This window comes from Pygocentrus nattereri, chromosome 13 (genome assembly GCF_015220715.1).
Source record: "Pygocentrus nattereri isolate fPygNat1 chromosome 13, fPygNat1.pri, whole genome shotgun sequence".
Lineage (NCBI taxonomy): Eukaryota > Metazoa > Chordata > Actinopteri > Characiformes > Serrasalmidae > Pygocentrus > Pygocentrus nattereri.
Window position 1 is genome coordinate 21,717,615 of NC_051223.1, and position 19,779 is coordinate 21,737,393.

Below are 19,779 nucleotides of genomic sequence, written 5' to 3' on the forward strand. Positions count from 1 at the left end.
TGTTAAACCAAGAAAAGCACTGAAATGTTCAGGGCAGTGGGCCCCCGGGACCCTGGGCTGAGAAACCCAGCTGTAGGACCTGTTTAGATCCCATTAGGAAACCATCAAATGGATATGGTATCAGTCCCATCACACCTGTTAAACCATTACAGTCCTTTACACTGTGATATCCACCCATATCTACCCATCTACCCAAGACAATTCAAAATACCATTAGTGACTATTGGCCAGCACAGTAAACGAGAAACTTTTCATGGTTTCTGGGTTTTTTTCCAGCCTGGGAATGAAGTGTTCAACTCTGCATTTATTCCAGTTATTGTCATCTCTAACATTTTACAGCCTTTGTTTTACTTTAACCCCCCCCCCCCCCCTTTTTTTTCTGAGTCAAATGTAGGCGTATATATTTTATGACTGTTAGAGAAAAATCACAAAACTTTCACGTTTGAATATGTCTTAGACATCTCACACGCTATTTTTCACACCTTCTTCCACTTGTGGACGTTTTTATTTCTCGTTTCACGGTTCATTCATTTACAGTTTACACATACAATACATGTGATTTCAGGTGTAACAGCTTACATCATATATTAGTCACATTACATTACATGTAAACATATTCACGTGTATCATGTGATCACACATTACAGAGTTTGTGTCATTAATATTTTATACACATTTATGCACATTTACTGTTTTTTTAGACACACAACATATGATCACGTAAAATGCCTGTGACTTTTCCATAGAGGTATTTAAAAAAAAAAACTGAAATTTTAAATGAAAAGGGAACAAAGTGGACTAGGACACAGAGCAGAAGAACTGAAGTGAAGATTAGACCTAATCCAGGATCTGATCTGATTTGCAGTACCTATTAAATGTTACATGCATACTACACTGTCTCCTTCTGGCCTTAACATGCACAATGAATGGCTAGACATTCTATACTTTCACACTGGAAGCTTGTAACTCTTAGCACTCCTCATGACCACTGTAAAAGGCTGTTGGGGGGCCTACAACATGCCCTTCCAATCCAGTTTACCAGAAAGAGTAGACAAAACACATCCCCATGTAAAAGTAATGGTATTTTGGTGAAATATCAACTGAAGTACAAGTAAACAAAGTTTAACAAAAAGCACCTTGAGGTGCTAGGTTCCTCTCTACTTTGGAATCCTTCTAGTCTATGATTAAAAGATTATGAGATATGAACAATCACAAAGCAGTACCCCAGTGTAAATAATATAATTAACACCATGAATACAATACATATAACTATATTCTGTGCACCAGCAGGCCTGTCTGCCTGTCTATATGAAAACATATGGAACAACAATGTATGAGTTTTATGTGAGGTTTTATATTTAGAGATTACATTTATCTTTTTTAGCCCACATGAAGGGTCTACAGATTCACTCACCATTGCTGATGCTTTTAAGCCACGCAGTGTTAAGCACGCTCTACGGTAAGAGCCAGTTTATGCTGTGCCAGCATTAAATGTGACTTCCTTGAGCAGAGAAACAATAGAAGGAAACACACTCATATGCAGGGCACAAACACACTGAGCATTTAGTGCTCTCATTGCAGCTTCGCTATGAAACAGAGTTTGCGTCATTAATACAAAATCCCCATTCATACACATGCAGAGCATCAGTCTGCTACACAAAGCTACGCAACTACATGAACAGCCTACAGCTGACTTTCGCACCAGGCTGGCATATATACATTTTTTCTGTTCTGTATACCGGCTGTTACGGTACTTAATTAGCATTCTTCATCACAAACTGATAAATGAGTCCAAGCTGAGTCACTGCTGGCTGAAAGAGCAGAGGAGGTTATTGTAATGTCCATTGTAGCATGGGCCGCATTAGAGCATTCATCTCAATGTACATTCCTCTGACCCTACACTGCCCACTGCTTCTGTGGGAAAACTCCAGAGCAGTCACGCTCAGCCTGCGTGAAAAGCTTGTGTTGTCCTCTCCTACACTGACATTTTCATTCAGAGAGATCATGTGAGCTCTCAGCTCTTTGTCTCTATTCATTCATTATTATTACTCACTATTCTGCTCTGACACTTTGTTTGAAGTGCACTGAAATATTGTTTGTCATACACTGGCATTGTGTAACCTGATTGTGATTATTGCACACATATTGATGACACTATGACCAGAGTGGTCAGGCTTGGGCAGTAAAGGTATAAATGTAATAGGATTATTCTTTTAAAATATGAATGAATAAGCCACAATAATCTGTTACAATCACAACAGTCAAGGGATAATCAGATTACACGTTAGTTATTATATGATTGCTTTTACATTTAGAGAGAAAACATGCCATGAACAGGAACATGTTCTATGCAAGTAAAAATATAAACAAAAGAAAATGAACAATTACTTAATGAATGTCACTGATAGTGTGAATTATATCCATTGTTTGTGTAATCTTTTAAGTTATATTACAGTTTCAGTCAGTGATCTGTTATGCAGTGCATTCTGAAATCAGTCTCCCTAAGCCCACACTCTCAAGATTTCAAGGGATCTTTGGTAAAGGGAATGGTTCTATTTGGAACCATGAGTTCTATATGGAACCATTTCATGCTTTAATAGTTCTTTGCATGGTGAAATAGTTTGAGAATGTGCTGTAAATAGGTCTATATAGAACCTTTTGGAAAATGGCTGTATATAGCACTAAAAAGGTTCTGCTACTGTTATGATGTCAAGCTTGTAACAATAGAAGAAACCTTTTTGGTGCAATATAGAACCATTTTCAAAAAGGTTATATGGCATATAAATGTATATAAAGGTATATAGAACCATATAGAACCAACACATTCGCCACCATCCTAAAGAACTATTTCACCGTGCAAAGAACTATTAGAATTCATGGTTGTAAAAATAAGAGAGTAGACTCATACAAACTTCAGTTCATGTGCTGATTGATGCTGGATTTTGCTGTATTAAGAAGTTCCACTGCAGTTCTGTAATTACCCAGTACTTTAGTAGTTGTTTTGACCTAATGCTTTTGTAATTCTACTCAAGTTGTTTTTTGGGCAGGTACTTTTGCATTATTTTACCCAAGTATCAATACTTTTACTTTAACATGATTTACTCTACCCACCATATTAGTTAATCAGGTTTTAAATTGATAATAAGGCTTCATCTTCAAACAATACATGTTTTCCAAAGCGCTCTACATCAAATGTGTTTTTGTACTATCTTTAGCTGCTCCAAAAACAGGGGTGTGTATGCGTTGTTATCAAACAAAATGTCCTGTCCCTTCTGTTTTCCTGGCAGCAGGGCACACTGTCCAAGGTTTATTACGTTTCTGAAGTGCGTTTTTCCTTTTCCTGTCAGACAGTACTTTTGTTTTCTCTGTGTTGTCATTCATGGGAGACCAATGGCAAATACAGTGCCCTTTTCATAGTTAAACCTAAATGCACACACAAATAACGTTTTTCTAACAGAATTAAGGCTTTAGAATATTTAGATTCAGTCATTGTTTTAACATTTTACAAAATGTAGAATTCCTGTAGAATGATTTAACCAAAGATGTGACTAAAATACATTTTTTTCTTTCAAGAAATATAATATTTGGGCCGAAAGTGTTCAAAAGTCCTGTCAAACCTTTGAGTGGACAACACTGACCTCTGGTGTGCAAGAGCAAGTATGAGTTTTGACAGTGGGGAATGGGTTTTTGGTTTCCTGATAATACTATCTTTTCATTTTACTAAACAAAGTTATTCTAATATTATTGTTTAGGCGACTCTGTTCTTTATGCAGCTCAATATTTAAATAACTGTAAAGAAAAGTATTTATCTCTTCTCCACTTAAAACTCTGCATGTGCTTAAATGGGCTGTATCCTACTTTATTCTTATGAGGCTTACATAGTTTAATATATGAAAAACAGTCATAGCTTTATATGCCTTAGAATTAAACAGACTGTTTTTGTTATAGGGCCTTGAAGGCTGATACATGTAAATAATCTCGGTTCTGATGGCTGTCTTGTATTGTGTGCCTCTTCCAAGTGTAGTCTGTGCTGACACACTCCTTATAACGTCAGTGTAAATGGCCAGGTTAGACTGCTGACGAATTAATAGGTGGATGTGCAGTCATGTGCAGGTGGTGGCGCTGGTCAAACTGTTTGGAACATTTTAATGCACAGTTACTGTTTATTTGCTGAATTTTAACATACTGGAGGAAAAAACATAAAAGATGTTTTTTTTTACAAATAAATAGAAATTGTGCACTAAAATTGCAGTGGCACAATGGGTAGCGCTGTCACCACACAGCAAGAAAGGCCTGGGTTCAATTCCCCGGCCGGGCATCCAGGGTCCTTTCTGTGTGGAGTTTGCTTGTTCTCCCCGGGTCTGTGTGGGTTTCCTTCCGCAGTCCAAAGACATGCAGTCAGGCTAACTGGACATGCTGAATTGCCCCAAGGTGTGAGTGTATGTGTGACTGTATATGTCTGTCTACCCTGTGATGGACTGGTGACCTGTCCAGGGTGTATCCTGCCTTCCTCCCAATGACTGCTGGTATAGGCTTCAGCTCCCCCCGTGACCCAGATGGATAAGTGGTTTAGAATGTGTGTGTGTAATTTGACCAAACTGTTTTTATGACTGTTTGAAAATGCATGTTTTTTGATATCACAAAAACAGTGAATTTGAAATGGACTATTTTTGCAGCTTAATATACATATGTATATGAACTGTATGTGGGTGAATGGTACATTTTGAAATTTGAACAATGTTTATACATTAAACTAAACTCTTTTATTTAAAAAATGTTAGGAAAATGTTTTTATTATGGGCCATTTAATGTAACAACAGTCTTACTACATAGTCACAAAATCACAGAAAGGCTAAATGCATCTGTTATTTTTTAATGTATACAATACTCATTTTTATTATTCAAGTCATAAAATGATTTACAAATGTCACAGACCTTCCAAAACAATCCGGACTGAGGACCCTTTTCACCAGCATATTTGACAATTCAGTTTTTTGGCTCTAAAATATTATCTTTGTCCTGTGTTTCACTGGCTGTAAGTGCTGATGTATGTCTGTTGCACTTCATAACATTGTCTAACTATCTAAATTAGAGTATGACTAATATGAGTCTTTTCACTGAATCTGTCCTTATTATCAAACACATACAGTTCTTTTGTATGACATAAATAAGACACTCATAGCAAAAGAATGTCCCTGTAAAAACACTATTCAAGACCTATACAAACTGAGGACTGAGAGAGTATATTTCAGTGGAATAGAAAAGGTGAAGTTTGTGATTCGGAGTTAGACCACACTTCTCCGCGCTCTTCACCTCCTTTTCCTTTCTGGGAAAGAGACAGGAGTTTATCTTTGTTGAGAGAAGTGTCCTTCTGTTTTTATCTTGGACCAAGGTTGGCTGGAGGAACTTTGGCGGTCAAGTTTTTCTTGCCTTGATGGCCCCTCACATTCAAGTTTGACACTTTTGGTGCAGGTTTCAAATAGAAGTGTAACTGAAAAAAGGGGAAAAAAAAGACATTTATGCTTATGTGTACACACTGATTTTTAAACAGTCATGTGCGAAAGTTTTGGCACCTGCAGTCAACTTACGTTTTGTTGATTTTTTCTAAGTTAAAATAAGTGAACACGTCCTCTACAGGGAACACACTTCTGCACATTATGCACAATTACTGCTTATTTGCTTAATTTATATTGGGCTATATAACATTGGGGAAAATAACATAGCAGGATACATGCAAAACATTAACTGTTTGAAGAGTAAGAATTTGTAAACTTAAACCCTGACGTTCTGCGCTGAGGTGCACACTTCAGTTCTTCACTCTTAAAACGATGTCATTTACATATTAGATTCATATTAGATTCATGGCTCGGAGTTATTCATAGCAGTTACTAAATAATATCTTTAAGATTGATAACTGAATAATAAGTATGGATGCATCGATATGGGAAATGTGGGCTGATGCAAATATACAATGATTTTTTTGGACATATTGTATCTGCCAATACAAATTTTAGCATAGCAGCTATTTGTCACCTTAATGTTCTGCTCTCCTGGAATACGATAAATATGTCATCAAATATTGGTTTTAAATGTCGGTCAGATCTAAATACCTGTCTGATCATGAAAATTTGTTTTCAAGCAATTAAGGAATGAACATGAATGCAGTATCTATCTATATCCCTGTTAACAAGCCTAGTGTTCAAGGGATTTAACAAGGAGACTTTTGTGTTGGATGGACTGAAAAACTGCAGCTACATCTGCTCTTGATTCAGACCAGCTTGACTCAATCATCTAAAACTCTTAATTGTGTACATATTTAAGCGATTCTTTTTTTGGCTCTGTGTGTGCGAGTGTGTGTGTTGGAGGGAGTGTAGTATGTTTATTCTCACCTGTATGGCCTCTGCAGGTCCAACTGTGACTGTACTGGTAGAGGGCTGGTACCCTGGTGCAGAAGCAGTCACAGTGTAGGTTCCTGGCAAAAGCAGGCGGAAGTAGTCTCCATCTGCTCCTGTAACAGAGCGCAGGTACAGAGATAAACTCAGTATTACACACTGTATATGACCTAGCCACTTAAATCACTATCACATTTGTTTGTAATGTGTAATCTACCAATTAAATGGGTGATTAATTTAGCCAAACAGTTCAAATAGAACATAAGTAAACCATAACAAATTATGCACAGCTTTTAAGATTGCCTGGTCGAGGGTCGGTCGTGCAAGATTATACACGCCATGTTTTGAGTTTCAGTTAGTAAACCTGGTCATTACTGTTGGTTGTTATAACAAAAACTCTCTCTCTTTCTCTCTCTATGTGTGTGTATACATACATACACTGCTCAAAAAAATAAAGGGAACACTTAAGCAACACAATATAACTCCAATTATATCAAACTTCTGTGAAATCAAACTGTCCACTTAGGAAGCAACACTGATTGACAATCAATTTCACATGCTGTTGTGCAGATGGAACAGACAACACATGGAAATTATTGGCGATTAGCAAGACACACTCAATAAAGGAGTGGTTCGGCAGGTGGGGACCACAGACCACTTCTCAGTACCTTTCTGCTTTCTGGCTGATGTTTTGGTAAATTTTGAATGTTGGTGGTGCTTTCACACTCGTGGTAGCATGAGACGGACTCTACAACCCACACAAGTGGCTCAGGTAGTGCAGCTCATCCAGGATGGCACATCAATGCGAGCTGTGGCAAGAAGGTTTGCTGTGTCTGTCAGCATAGTGTCCAGAGGCTGGAGGCGCTACCAGGAGACAGGCCAGTACACCATTAGACGTGGAGGAGGCCGTAGGAGGGCAACAACCCAGCAGCAGGAACCGCTACCTCCGCCTTTGTGCAAGATGAAGGCATTGAAGCTATGGACTGGCCCGCCCGTTCCCCAGACCTGAATCCGATTGAGCACATCTGGGACATCATGTCTCGCTCCATCCACCAACGCCACGTTGCACCACAGACTGTCCACGAGTTGGCAGATGCTTTAGTCCAGGTCTGGGAGGAGATCCCTCAGGAGACCATCAGCCACCTCATCAGGAGCATGCCCAGGCGTTGTAGGGAGGTCATAAAGGCACATGGAGGCCACACACAATACTGAGCCTCATTTTGACTTGTTTTAAGGACATTACATCAAAGGTGGATCAGCCTTTAGTGTGTAGTGTGTGACTCCAAATCCAGGCCTCCATTGGTTAATAAATTTGATTTCCGTTGATGATTTTTGTGAGATTTTGTTGTCAGCACATTCAACTTTGTACAGAACAAAGTATTCAATGAGAATATTTCATTCATTCAAATCTAGGATGTGTTATTATAGCAGTGTGTATATATATATATATATATATATATATATATATATATATATATATATATATACATATACATATATACATATACACACACACACACACACACACATATATATGTACATATACACACTCACCAGCCACTTTATTAGGTACTCCTTGCTAGTAAAAGGTTGGACCCCCTTTTGTCTTCAGAACTGCCTTAATTCTTCATTGCATACTTTCAACAAGGTGTTGGAAACATTCCTCAGAGATTTTGGTTGGCTATTTGAGTTACCATTGTCTTTCTATCATCTTGAACCAGTCTGACCATTCTCCACTGACCTCTCACATCAACAAGCCATTTTTATCCACACAACTGCCGCTCACTGGATATTTTCTCTTTTTCAGACAATTCTCTGTAAACCCTAGAGAGGGCTGTGCATGAAAATCCCAGTAGCTTAGCAGTTTCTGAAATACTCAGACTCGCACCAACAACCACGTTCAAAGTCACTTAAATCACCTTTCTTCTCCATTCTGATGCTTGATTTACACTTCCAGCAAGTTGTCTTGACCACCTCTACAAGCCTAAATGCATTGAGTTGCGGCCATGTGATTGGTTGATTAGCTATTTGTGTTCACATGCAACTGATGTGTGTGTGTGTGTATATATATATATATATATATATATATATATACACACACACACACACACACACACACTCACACACACACACACTGCCAAAAGTATTGACCACCCCTTTAAAGTCATCAGATCTGTCTGGATTACAAATGACATGTTGATATTTTGTGCTGTTTTATTTTATTAAGTGAAAGTCATATTGGTTTTACGAATAAAATATTCTGTAATAAAAATGCTCCCTTTGTTGTGGAAGATCTAACAAAGACAAAATCAGCTTACAAGGTGCACCAGTCAACAATATCAAAAGCTCTGCATACACTTGACTTGTATGGGAGGGTGAATAAAACAAAGGCATTACTGAAGAAAAACTGTAGTCAATGTTACAAACTAAAAATGCAAAGTGCAATATCTTCATTTTACTTCCAGAGTTTTACTTTACCTGTAGTTATGTCATGGCTTACGCCTGCCACAGAGATTTCTGCATTGCTGACTGGGTTGTTATTCTCATCGTAGACCATTCCTTTAATGCCATGATGTACCTGGGGGCAATGAAACAACAGTTTACTTTCCTTTTTTAAGTGTGTTGTTTGTCTTCTATGCCTTCCGAACAGGTGGCAAAATCGAAGAGCCTCCACCTATTTCTTGTTACGCACCAGAAAGGCACTGAATAGTGTTACACTGACTTTGACCAAAGCTCACACCTTCCATATCCATTCCACACTGAAAGCACCTAGGGACAGGTTGATTACTCACTAATGCAACAGTACACTTCTTGGTCCTTTTTCTGCCCCTCTCCATCTTCACTAGAATACTGGGCCCTTTATTACCTCTTACATTATGAATACAATACACTTTCACCATGTGCATGCTTGGCCCAGAAGGAGAGCTTGAACTTCTAAGTATTTCAGTGGAGCCAGATGGGGCCCAGAGCTGAGCTGTGTGAGACGGGAAGCTCACCTGTTCCAGGTAGGATACCAGAGCCTCCCTGTTGGCTAGCCACTCTCTGGCTAGAGCACTGGCTGGGGGGAACTTATCACAGCTCAGCTCCAGAGTGATCTCAAAACAGTTAGTATAGAGGTAGTTAAAGTCCTGCATGCCTGCAAACACAGGTTATAAAAACCAAATGTTTAAACACATAATGCATAGCAACATAACAAACAGTGCAACAGCATGTATACAGAAGTTTGTCCCTATCACCAAACCATTATGTTTTAGGTTGTGATGATTTAAACCTCTTAATGAGGACTGAAACAGAAGAGTTTCAGTTATTGCACTGCATATTCAGAGAAGTGCATCCACTGACCCTTTGATAGGGAGTACCAGTTGGCTCCATTAGTAATCCCCTCCTCAAAGTAGTCTCCACAGTTCCAGCCTTTATGCATCCAACTGTGAGCGAAGGAGTAGACCTTTGCCAACTGTAATGTACACACAAAGACAGACCCAAAGAATTTATTTATAATACATGATATATTATGACATTAGACAGTACACATTATAATACATTATTTTGACACTGATGAATATTATGAAGAAAAGCAAGGGATCAAACTTTTAAAAAACTTTTTAATACCACCTATATTAGAGAAATAAAAATGTGTTTTCCATTAACATCAATTGTTCTTCTTTCCAAAAACTTGCTATATCAAAAACGGTTACAAAAGAACATACAGCCTGTTGGAATAAAACTCTTCAATTCATCATAGTTATGACATCACAACCATGAAGATATTTACATATGACCGCCCAGGTTAGGCATCCATTAATGGTGATAAGGAGTGTTATTACTGTAGGGAGTCTGTAAGAGAGCTGTAGGAACACATGTGGGTAAAAATGTGTTTAAAATATCTCTGTGACCTTCCAAAGGATCCTGATATCTGAGTGGCTGGAGTATGTTTTTTATAATAATCCTGTGGATTTCAATCTGAACCTAAAAGCTTGCTCTATACATTTTAACCTAGGCTGCATTTTTGAACGAGGCAGGCAGAACAGAGGTCATTTACATCAGTAACAGTAACAAAAACAGCCTGTTTAAAAGGTATAAACAGAGACTGGTCTTGTAAAAATGAGTTATGACTGGTTTGGGTGCATAAAATCACTCAACTATTCTAAGTGGATCAGGGGACAAAATATAAGACAAATACTAGGAAAATATAGAACATGGCCTCATAACACATTTTCCTTTCATTTTTATCATTACCTACCTTTTTGAAAATCTTGTCGTCTGGGGTGGCTGAATATGTAGGCTTCCCTCTAATACGGGCCTCGCGGGATTTATCAAAGGGGTAGTTGGCCACCACTGCCCCTCCATGCAGGTTTGCTGAGAGAACAAAGTTATAGTTCTGCATCCATTTAATGACTGCCAGAGTTTCTGGTTCAACCTAGAGGAGCCAAAAACATTAGAGGAACAGCGTGTCACAAAAAAAAAATTAAGAATCAAGACAAGACTTTACTTAACACATAACATTTGTGGAACCCTATAAGATAAACCATCTCACACATTCCGCCATGGACAGAAAGCATGAAGTACGTCAGTGGAATGTTCTCTCAGACGCTTTATCTGGGAGATCTAACATGGTGTAATACATCTCAGTGGAGCAGTAGGGAAAATAAATCCTGGGCTGTCTTTTTATTGCTTTGGTTCAGATCAGTCTGGCAGGCCAGTTTGTTGTCCTTGGAGACGGCTGCTGGGATGCTGACCCAGTCCGAGAGCTAATATTTATTATGTATGGATCTATATATATATAGACATGCTCCTTTGTGACCTCAGCTGTCAGTAGAAAGTTGGGTTTCATGCTTCTGATACACACAGATGTTTTCCTGCCCAGAAGAGTGCAGCACCCGCAGAGGGGGGCTAGTCCAGCACTATGTGATGTGTGAGTAAAAGCTTATGGAGCAATGCAGCAACGCTAGGAACGTGCCACTCTCCTCCAGCTGTGTCTCTCTCTGGCCTGCCAATGGACATATTAGTGCTGGCAGGTATTAATAAAATCCAATATCACCATATTTTCCAAATATACTATGGCACCACAGTATCAGGTGATATTTAATATTATTATTTTGCAAGTCCTTTTAAAGGGCCAAGACTCTCCAGCAGGGACAGGCTTCCATTCCTCACTCCTGTACCTTGAAGGCAAATCCCAATGATTTTTCCAAATGTCTGCATAATTAAACCACTAAGGTGTTAATAAAGGTAATAAAAGTAAGATGTTAATAAAGTCATTCAGAGTGGTTTGATGTGAAATGCTCTATTCTAGTGAAATTTACAGAGTCAGAATCTTCACAGTGATTATCACAGTGTTGGTGACAAGAACCAGATGTCCAAAGGGTTTAATGCCTTTAAAAGCTTCATCAGAGAGAGAGATAATACATGTTTACAAATACTGCCAGATATCTAAAATATTGTTTTACAAAATCTTTATTTAAGATTTTGCCCTAAAACCTATTCATATTCAATATATTCCTGGTGAGAGGTACACAAAGGTTGTAAGGTAAAATAGTATCTAAAGAAAAGTATTTTACTAGTATCAACATTATGTACAAAGACTCAGAAAATATGTGCAGGTTCACTGGTGATTTTGGATAATAAATAAAATGTTTTGTTTTAGAGACAACTCAAACCCTGATTTCTATTAGCATCACTGAGAAGAAATCTTAGATGTTTCTCTACAATGAACCATTTTGCATCAAACCACACTAAATTACTTTGTTTACATCCTAATTATTTAATAATGTGGAAATGTTGAACAGTTGGTGGAATTCCTCTTTAAGAATAAATCATTGCATTGTTTTCTGTAATGATTTTTAATTTTAGTATAATTACCATGCAATAAGTCTTAGGGTATAATAAGCCTGTCATTTAAGGGAGAAAGTTAATGGACCCCTGCTTCTTGATTGTTCTATACTAAACAAATACTCACTAGCCTGACATGGTTTGTTTTGATTAGACCATTTTTTCCTGACTTGCACCTCTTTAAATTGCTTCTAAGGGAACCTTACACAGTACTGTAAATATTAACCAGACTACAGTGGTAGACAGGAAACATACAATTTATTTGTATGTATATTTAGCAGGCTGCTTGAGTGTTTGTCTGATCATGAAGCTGAGCTGCTGCTTGTTTGAGTTTTACATACTGCAAGGATGCATGGGATACCTTCGGGTTTCCAACCCCTCTGTGCTTTGCTATTGACATCAATGCCAAATATCTTCATAGTGAGTGCATCCACCCACTAGTCAGCACATAAAGTGAAATGGAATAGCACCCCATTCTGAGCCCTCTGAATGATCTCACTTAAAAGTCTCCTTTCACAGGCCAGTGTCTGCTTACTTAAACTAACATGGTCAAAGGTGGATCTGTCAGTGCTTGACAGAGGCCAGACCAGCAGCGTGACACCAGGGATGCTTATCTAGTAACTGATGGAGAGCTTAGAGTTTGCTCTCTGATTTTGTATTGGAAAAACAAAAATATTTGGAAGTATAATGCAGGGCCTAGTGCATGTTTTAGTTAAATTCATGCCAAATGTTGTGACTTGCCCATATGATCTATAGAAGATTGGCGTAGATATGAGAGAAAAATAACATAACGCCACACTGAGTTTTGCTAGCATGCTCTTGCAGTTTTGGAGTGAAAATGTGTTAAGAGTTTTCTCTAAAACCATATTGACCCACAGCTGACATGCTACTCTGGTGTTATCCTGACAACCATATCACAACACGTCTAAACCTCTGGTAAAAGTTCTTGCTTAGTTTTTTCCCCCACAGACAAAACTAAACATATCTTTTCCACTGTTCTCTCTGCAGAGCTGCCCTTCATGTCACAGCTGTCACTCTATACTGCCCACCTGTAGTTCCCATTTGTCTGGCAGGGGCAGGTGGTGGTTTTTGCCGTTGTTCTTCTCGTAGTAGTACATGAGGCCATTCAGGTCTGGGAAATTGCGATTGAGGTCGACATCTCTGGAATTCCCACGGCCCACAAGGTAGCCATTGAATTCCGGACCCTGGAAGCACAACAATTAAGTTTTTTTTTTACCGTATAGTCTTATATGTTTGTAAGAAATGTTGTGTCATTATTCAACATTATTTTGTTTCATGTCCAGCTGTTGTTTTAAAATGATGTAAAAAAAAAGAAAGAAAAGAGGTTATGAGGTTTTGATATGGATGCAGCAATACATAAAATAACAAAATAAATCTAAAGCTACTCTATGTAAGATTTGGGGATGTGGAGACCTCTCAGGTGGAAATGTGTAATTGCACACTACATGTGGAAAAGCATTTGGTAACGTCAGCTGTGTTTTGTACCCCTTCCCCGGGCAGATGAACCTAAAGATTGTGAGTGCATTTAAAGAGTATTTAAAGAGAATTCAGTGAAAATCTGGTGAAAGACATGCCTCCACAGGATGCAAGTGAATTATCCACTATTATCATCATATATTCATCAGTATAATTTGGATTTTGTATTTGAAACCTAAACCTTGAACCAGACCTTCTTTTTGAGCCTGTGTGTGGCATTAACATGTAAAGACATTTGATGTGCACTTAAAAACCATGAAATCTGATGCCATGCCTCTGATTTTTTAATTATTATTTCAGGCTTTACAAGGTGATGCATAGCAGTGAACACATCATATTTAAGCATGTTTTGCTCTTCTGATTCAGTAATGCTACTTCTTTCAATTTTAACAAAAAATCTTACATAGTGCAGCTTTAAGTAAGGATTAGTAAGAGGAGATAAGAGTCAGTCATGGCATTGCATTTGGACTCCTGTCCTACTCTGCACTAGTCCCTAGGCTTTGAATCGGAGTGTGAAATTAGCTGAACTGGAGGTCTGGTGCAGATGGAGTAGTTACTCTGGGGATGGCTCCAGCAGCCCAGCCAGACAGATGATAATAGAGTGTTAGGGGCCAGACTTTTGCACATACAGTATGATTAGTGTCAGAGAGGGTGTGAAAGTATGCCTTAGTTTGTGTACTCTTGCACGGAATGGGTGGTGAGTGTCTGCACAGTGTATATAAGCAGAAACATTATGTTTGTGTGTGACAGAGGGGAGGGATGTCTCATAAATGTTCATAAATGTTTTTGGGTAGTGTTTTACATTTGGGTGTATTTTTGGCTGTTATATTTAGTCCCAAAATAGAAAAAGACAGTCTTGCTGGGACCTAACTTAGCTGATAATACAGGGGATATAACAGGTCAAATGGAAGACTCGCAAAACACCTAGCTAGGAAGCCCAGTCTGTGTGTGTGTGTTTAAATCCAAAAATGTTATGGGGCTGTGCTCAATCCATATTTCAGTATGAGGTCTTGCTTATAAACTTATATGAGCAGTTCAATGAGCACAGTGACGTTTCACAAAGCAGTATTTCTCATTTAGCCAGATAATTTACACCCTGTCCAATAATAGAAGAGTAAACAGCCTTTCCTACGGAGGAACCCTTACTTTGGTCATTTTTTCAGAGAAATTTGAAATTTTTGAAAACTTTTTTTTTTTAAACTTTTTGAAATATCTTCTCCCCAGTTTTAAAAATAATAAAGGCCAAAAGGGATTTATTTGGAGCAATGCCAGGGAAGAATGACCTTTGATTCCTTAAAGGTCCAGCACACCAACCTATCAAAAACCAATACGTTTGTGCTACAGATGTATTGGAACTTTTAGAAGACGAACATTCTAGAACAATGAAAATAGTGGGCAGTTTGAATGGTGGAGAGCATTCTAGAGCTGTGTGGAAAGGAGAAAACATCGTAGAACAGTGTACATTGGTGGAACATTCTTGAACAATGTGAATGGGGGCATTCTAGAGCTTTGTGCATAGGGGAGAATATTCCAGAATAGTGTGTTCATTCTAGAAATTCCCAAAAATCTTGTAAGTATGGCACAACAGCCAAACAATTGGGATTTGTTGTTATTTGAATGGTCAGTGTGCTCTGGTCTTGAAGAACTAATTTTGTAAATGAGATCTGCAATGAAATGGACCTTTTCAAAGTGTTAAGAAAGGTTTTCTAAGGCAAGCACCACCAAGGAACAACTATTACATTTAAGACTGGATTATTAACTTTTTTTTCGTCAAGTTGTCTTCCCTATTTAGTTGTGGCCAGTTCTACCCACTAGCTATGTCTCTCCCATCACACCAAACTACCAAGATGGAAAGTTGAGCATGTGCTTCCTCTGCGTCACTCGAAGCACTGCCACATCTTTTCCAACTGCTACTAATGCAACATTGTTTGTCAGCTCAGAGGGGAAAGCTGTGAGTTCTGTCACATAAGCTAACAGGCTAGAATTGCTCTGAGTGATGGCAGAAGATGGAGTGCCACCCTATCCACTCATGCCATCGATGGGGGCGGTACTCACAATTTCCTGACTATCTCTCCTGAAAGATGAGCCAGCAAGGCTGTAATACCTGCCTGGCTGCCACTTCGTATCCGTCTGGGTTCATCGAGGGCAGGATGTGGATGCGTGTGTTGTGGATGAGGCTGGTTATCCGCTGGTTGCCTGCGATATACTCCTCACACAGGAACTTGCACAAGTAGATAAGCAGCTCTCGTCCCAACACTTCATTACCATGCATGTTCCCCACGTACTTGAACTCTGGTTCCACTGGAAAACACACATCAGTTGAACAAGGTCAGGTTGTCAGGAGGGCATATGGTCACGTCCGCCAAAAGCACACAAAGTGGACAGCCAGCAGATTAAGCATTTCTTCACAGTGGAAACACATAGGGAAGCTTTTGCTCTACTAATTGCATTAAACATGCTGTTTTTTTCTGCTATTGCTGCAGGTTTTCAGTGATGCTGAGGCTTTTTCATCAGAATCTCTCACCATCAGAGTTTGTGGCGTGACTATGTTTCATGATCTTGTGAACGGAAACACAACTCAAAGCTTTTTCCTTCTTCTACAAAACCTCTTCATTGTAAAACACCTATTGATTCTGCCTGACTGTGACTTTAAGATGAGCCAGTCTGACATCACTCCTTTAGTGAAATGATCATGTCCAGTGAGAGGTAAATCTCATTAGCAGTGTGAATGAGGTAGGTGGCTGTAAAACACATAATGATTGGATTACTGGAAGTGTGACAACACTTCAGAAGGTGACTGATGAAGTGTTGAGGTGGAGAGATGGAGCAATTTAACATATCTAAAGAGCCAATCTCTCTCTCTCTCAAAAATAATGGAAGGAAAATACAATACTATGTTCTCATGATGAATTAAATCACAATGCATATCATGAGCATAATCAGTACTTCTAAAACACTGAACAACTGAATGTATCATTAAAAGATGGTTCTAGACCAATTACAGACCATGTAAACAATAATAAATAATAACAATACTACTGCATAGAAACAAGTAGCTGATTAAATGTCAGCTGATTAGATGCCCTCATCTTATTTTATTCATATATTTTTGCCAGCTGACTGTTCCTCCTTTCTCTTCATATGTGATAAAACTAAAAATTTCAAAATTTTTAAAAGTGTCACTACTGATTCAATGGTTCATTTCACCTTTACAAAACTCAGAAACATATTTTGTGTTATAAAAATGTCTTCAAGGTCTGTGGTGTTCTATTTTTGCCATATTGCACACCCTTCACTATCACCACCCACGCATACACAAACACACTCTTTAATATAAGCGACATACTGGTCGGAAACTAAAGAGTGGATGCATAGCTGCCCTTGCCCTGTTCCTGTTTTTGTGCTCTTTCACCTCTTTGTGGAACATGCATACATCCTCCAATTCTACTGAAGGAAGCCCCTACATCAGCAAAAAGCCCGCCTGGTTCAGGCCAGCACCACTCACACAATACTCGTGCCCAACGTGTCTTTTGTCAGCTGAAACTGTCGAGTCAAAAAGCATCTCCTGTGCTTATAGCCAAGCTGTCCTCAAAGTCAGACCATGGGAGAGAGACACTGCCGCCCACCCTTTGACGGTGGAGGAGTGATGGCTCTTTGGGGGTGTATTCAGCGTGGATCATGTTTGATGAATACGATTCATGTGCTTTTTACAAACAGACTGTTTCTACATAACGAGTAGTCCATTTACCTTTGCTGTTGACAGAACGCTGATACTCTTTCCAGTAAATGAGAAACACAGGGTCAGTGTTCCTGAATCAGCAATCTGAATCTGCACTCACTGATACATCAGGGACGGACTGAATAAGAATGGCAGCTTCAAAAGTAATTAGGCAAGAAATGGCCTGCTTAGTGGGGTCATCTCTGACGCTTATTACTAATCTTCATTAGAAGATTATCTTATAAAATGTAATCTTCAGTACATCTTAAACTGTTAAAGTCACGGATTTCTTCTGTATTTTTCTCCAGAGGTAGATAAAGATTAGTTACATATGCTCAGTTACATTAACTGGTATTTTTTTAAATGATAGTCTTTCTTCTGCTCCAGTATATTTGTGAGGAAATAATCTACCCTTTACTTAGATATATTTTAGTCTTTAATGTTTAGTTAGTAAATCCCTCACTGTGTTTAATTGTATTATGTTACAGCATCTTTACTGCTTATTGATTTGTTACACACAGGGATGGGTGTAGTGATTGCAGTAAGGTGTCCTATTACAATATATAAAAAAGTAACATATTCAGAATATATTTAGAATACACATCGATAATGTGTATAATACATGTACTTTTGACTTTTTATTTAATTCACACTGTACCTCACTGTTCCTGGTTGGCAGTTTTCTTCATCTAATTCTTCTGATAATACGTTTCTTAAACAATTTAATTAGTCAAATGAATACAGAAATGAACTCAAAGTTCTCAAAATTAATTTCATCAATTATCATCTGCTTCAGTCCACTGCTGCTCCCATAGATCCACTGCCCTTTTATGACCAAGCCAACAATTCACCATATCCCAATAACAAAATCTCACAAAATTGACTATAAAATGAGTAGTTGTGTGATTTACACTTAATGCCATATATGTAACTTGCCATAAAACACATGCACAAGTCCAGCACAGGACTAAAGCTGAGCTTATCACTCATGAGCATGTCCACTACTGAGAAGGCTGTTCAGTTCAGTCATCCCTCAAAAGAGTTTAGTAACACTCAGATTAATATCTGACTCATCAGATTGATTTATCTGTCCACTCAGGCTTTAGCAGAAACTTCAGTGTAAAGAAGCCATTTTTGAGTTGTTTTGGAGAGTTAGTCTTTCTATGCTTATATAAGTAATAAACAAGCATTAATACTGTTCCTTTTAAAGATTGAATATAAATATTTGTTCAGAAACTGCATCAGAGAGAGAAGAATAGTACCTAATACCACCTAACTTCACTTTCTATGCAGATAAATGCTGGACGTACTAAGACCTTCCACTGTAACTCAGTCAAACATTTTTGGGGAAAGTACTTTCATTATTTAATTCAAGTAACAATGCAATGCAATTTACTTCTCTCTGCTTTTGATAAGTACAGTCAGTTGTTTCTAGAAGAAGACAGTTTCATCATGATAACTTAAACCGATGGGTTGCATCGTCTGGCCAGGACGTGTATGACCTGCCAACTCTCCATTAAAAATCGATGCTCTGCCAGAAGTATTCCCAAAAAAAGTGATGAAAGGGTTTTTTTCTTAAAAGAATTGGAACACCTGCAACCGTGCAACTGAGATTACCAAAGCTCATCCAAAGAATGCTCTGGAAACCGTACAGCTTCAGCAATAATTTCTCCTAAATATTCTTGGACCTTAAAAAGGACCATAAAGCTTGAATATGACATTTCAGCACTTAGCACAGCACCACTACAACATTAAGGGACTGTGCTAAAGGTTTGCAAGTAGAGGAACTCACATGCTTCATGGATGCCAGGGTTGTCGCTGAACTCCAGGACATAGAGGTGGCGTCCCTCCACGCTGCGGCCGATGCTGTAGATGCGGGTGATGTAGGGGCACTGGCTCTGCACAGAGAACAGAGCGCGCACCATCTCTTCATAGCCATGGTGCTGGAAGTCATCAGCAGCCCAGGCCTGCTGAGCCCAAAGCCCCAGGAGCAGAGCCCCAGACCAAAGCAGAGAGCTGCGGGACAGCATGTTTCACCTTCAATTCCACAAACACACCACTGCTTCCCTCTCTCGCTCGCTCACTCACTCACTCACTCACTCTTTCAGGCTTAGCCCTGCTCGATCTCTCACTGTGTTTGCCTCACTCTACTCTGTCTCCTCCCTCACACTCACATACAGGAGAAAGTAAAGGCAGGCCCTCCCTCTCCCTCCCTCTCTCTCTCTCCGTCCCTCCCTCTCTCCCTCTCCCTCTCCCTCTCCCTCTCTCTCCCATTTCATCATGTATGTGACAGTTACTTTACTGGCATGGCAAATGTACCATAATGTGTGAGTAACAGAAGCA

The 19,779-nt window shown here is 38.9% G+C and overlaps 1 protein-coding gene across 1 annotated transcript; it reads right to left on the reverse strand.

The window, feature by feature from the left end:
• Positions 1-4,777: 4,777 nt before the first annotated feature.
• Positions 4,778-19,577, reverse strand: cpn1 (carboxypeptidase N, polypeptide 1). The gene is made up of 9 exons (XM_017696030.2): positions 19,229-19,577; positions 15,823-16,019; positions 13,271-13,426; positions 10,633-10,809; positions 9,735-9,846; positions 9,389-9,528; positions 8,871-8,970; positions 6,390-6,508; positions 4,778-5,491 (listed from the first exon to the last, which is right to left on the reverse strand). Exons 1-9 carry the CDS (start codon positions 19,464-19,466, stop codon positions 5,378-5,380), a joined length of 1,353 nt encoding a protein of 450 aa, XP_017551519.1. The 5' UTR covers positions 19,467-19,577; the 3' UTR covers positions 4,778-5,377.
• Between the last annotated feature and the right edge of the window lie 202 nt (positions 19,578-19,779).

What these genes read in the sequence shown, in the direction of transcription:
- cpn1 (XM_017696030.2), bottom strand. Translation starts at nt 19,466, where the DNA reads ATGCTGTCCCGCAGCTCTCTGCTTTGGTCTGGGGCTCTGCTCCTGGGG. An exon ending in CTGGTACTCCCTATCAAAGG is followed by an intron (nt 9,529 to 9,734) that starts GTCAGTGGATGC and finishes CTGTGTTTGCAG; the next exon opens with GCATGCAGGACTTTAACTAC. An exon ending in AAGCCATGACATAACTACAG is followed by an intron (nt 6,509 to 8,870) that starts GTAAAGTAAAAC and finishes GCTCTGTTACAG; the next exon opens with GAGCAGATGGAGACTACTTC.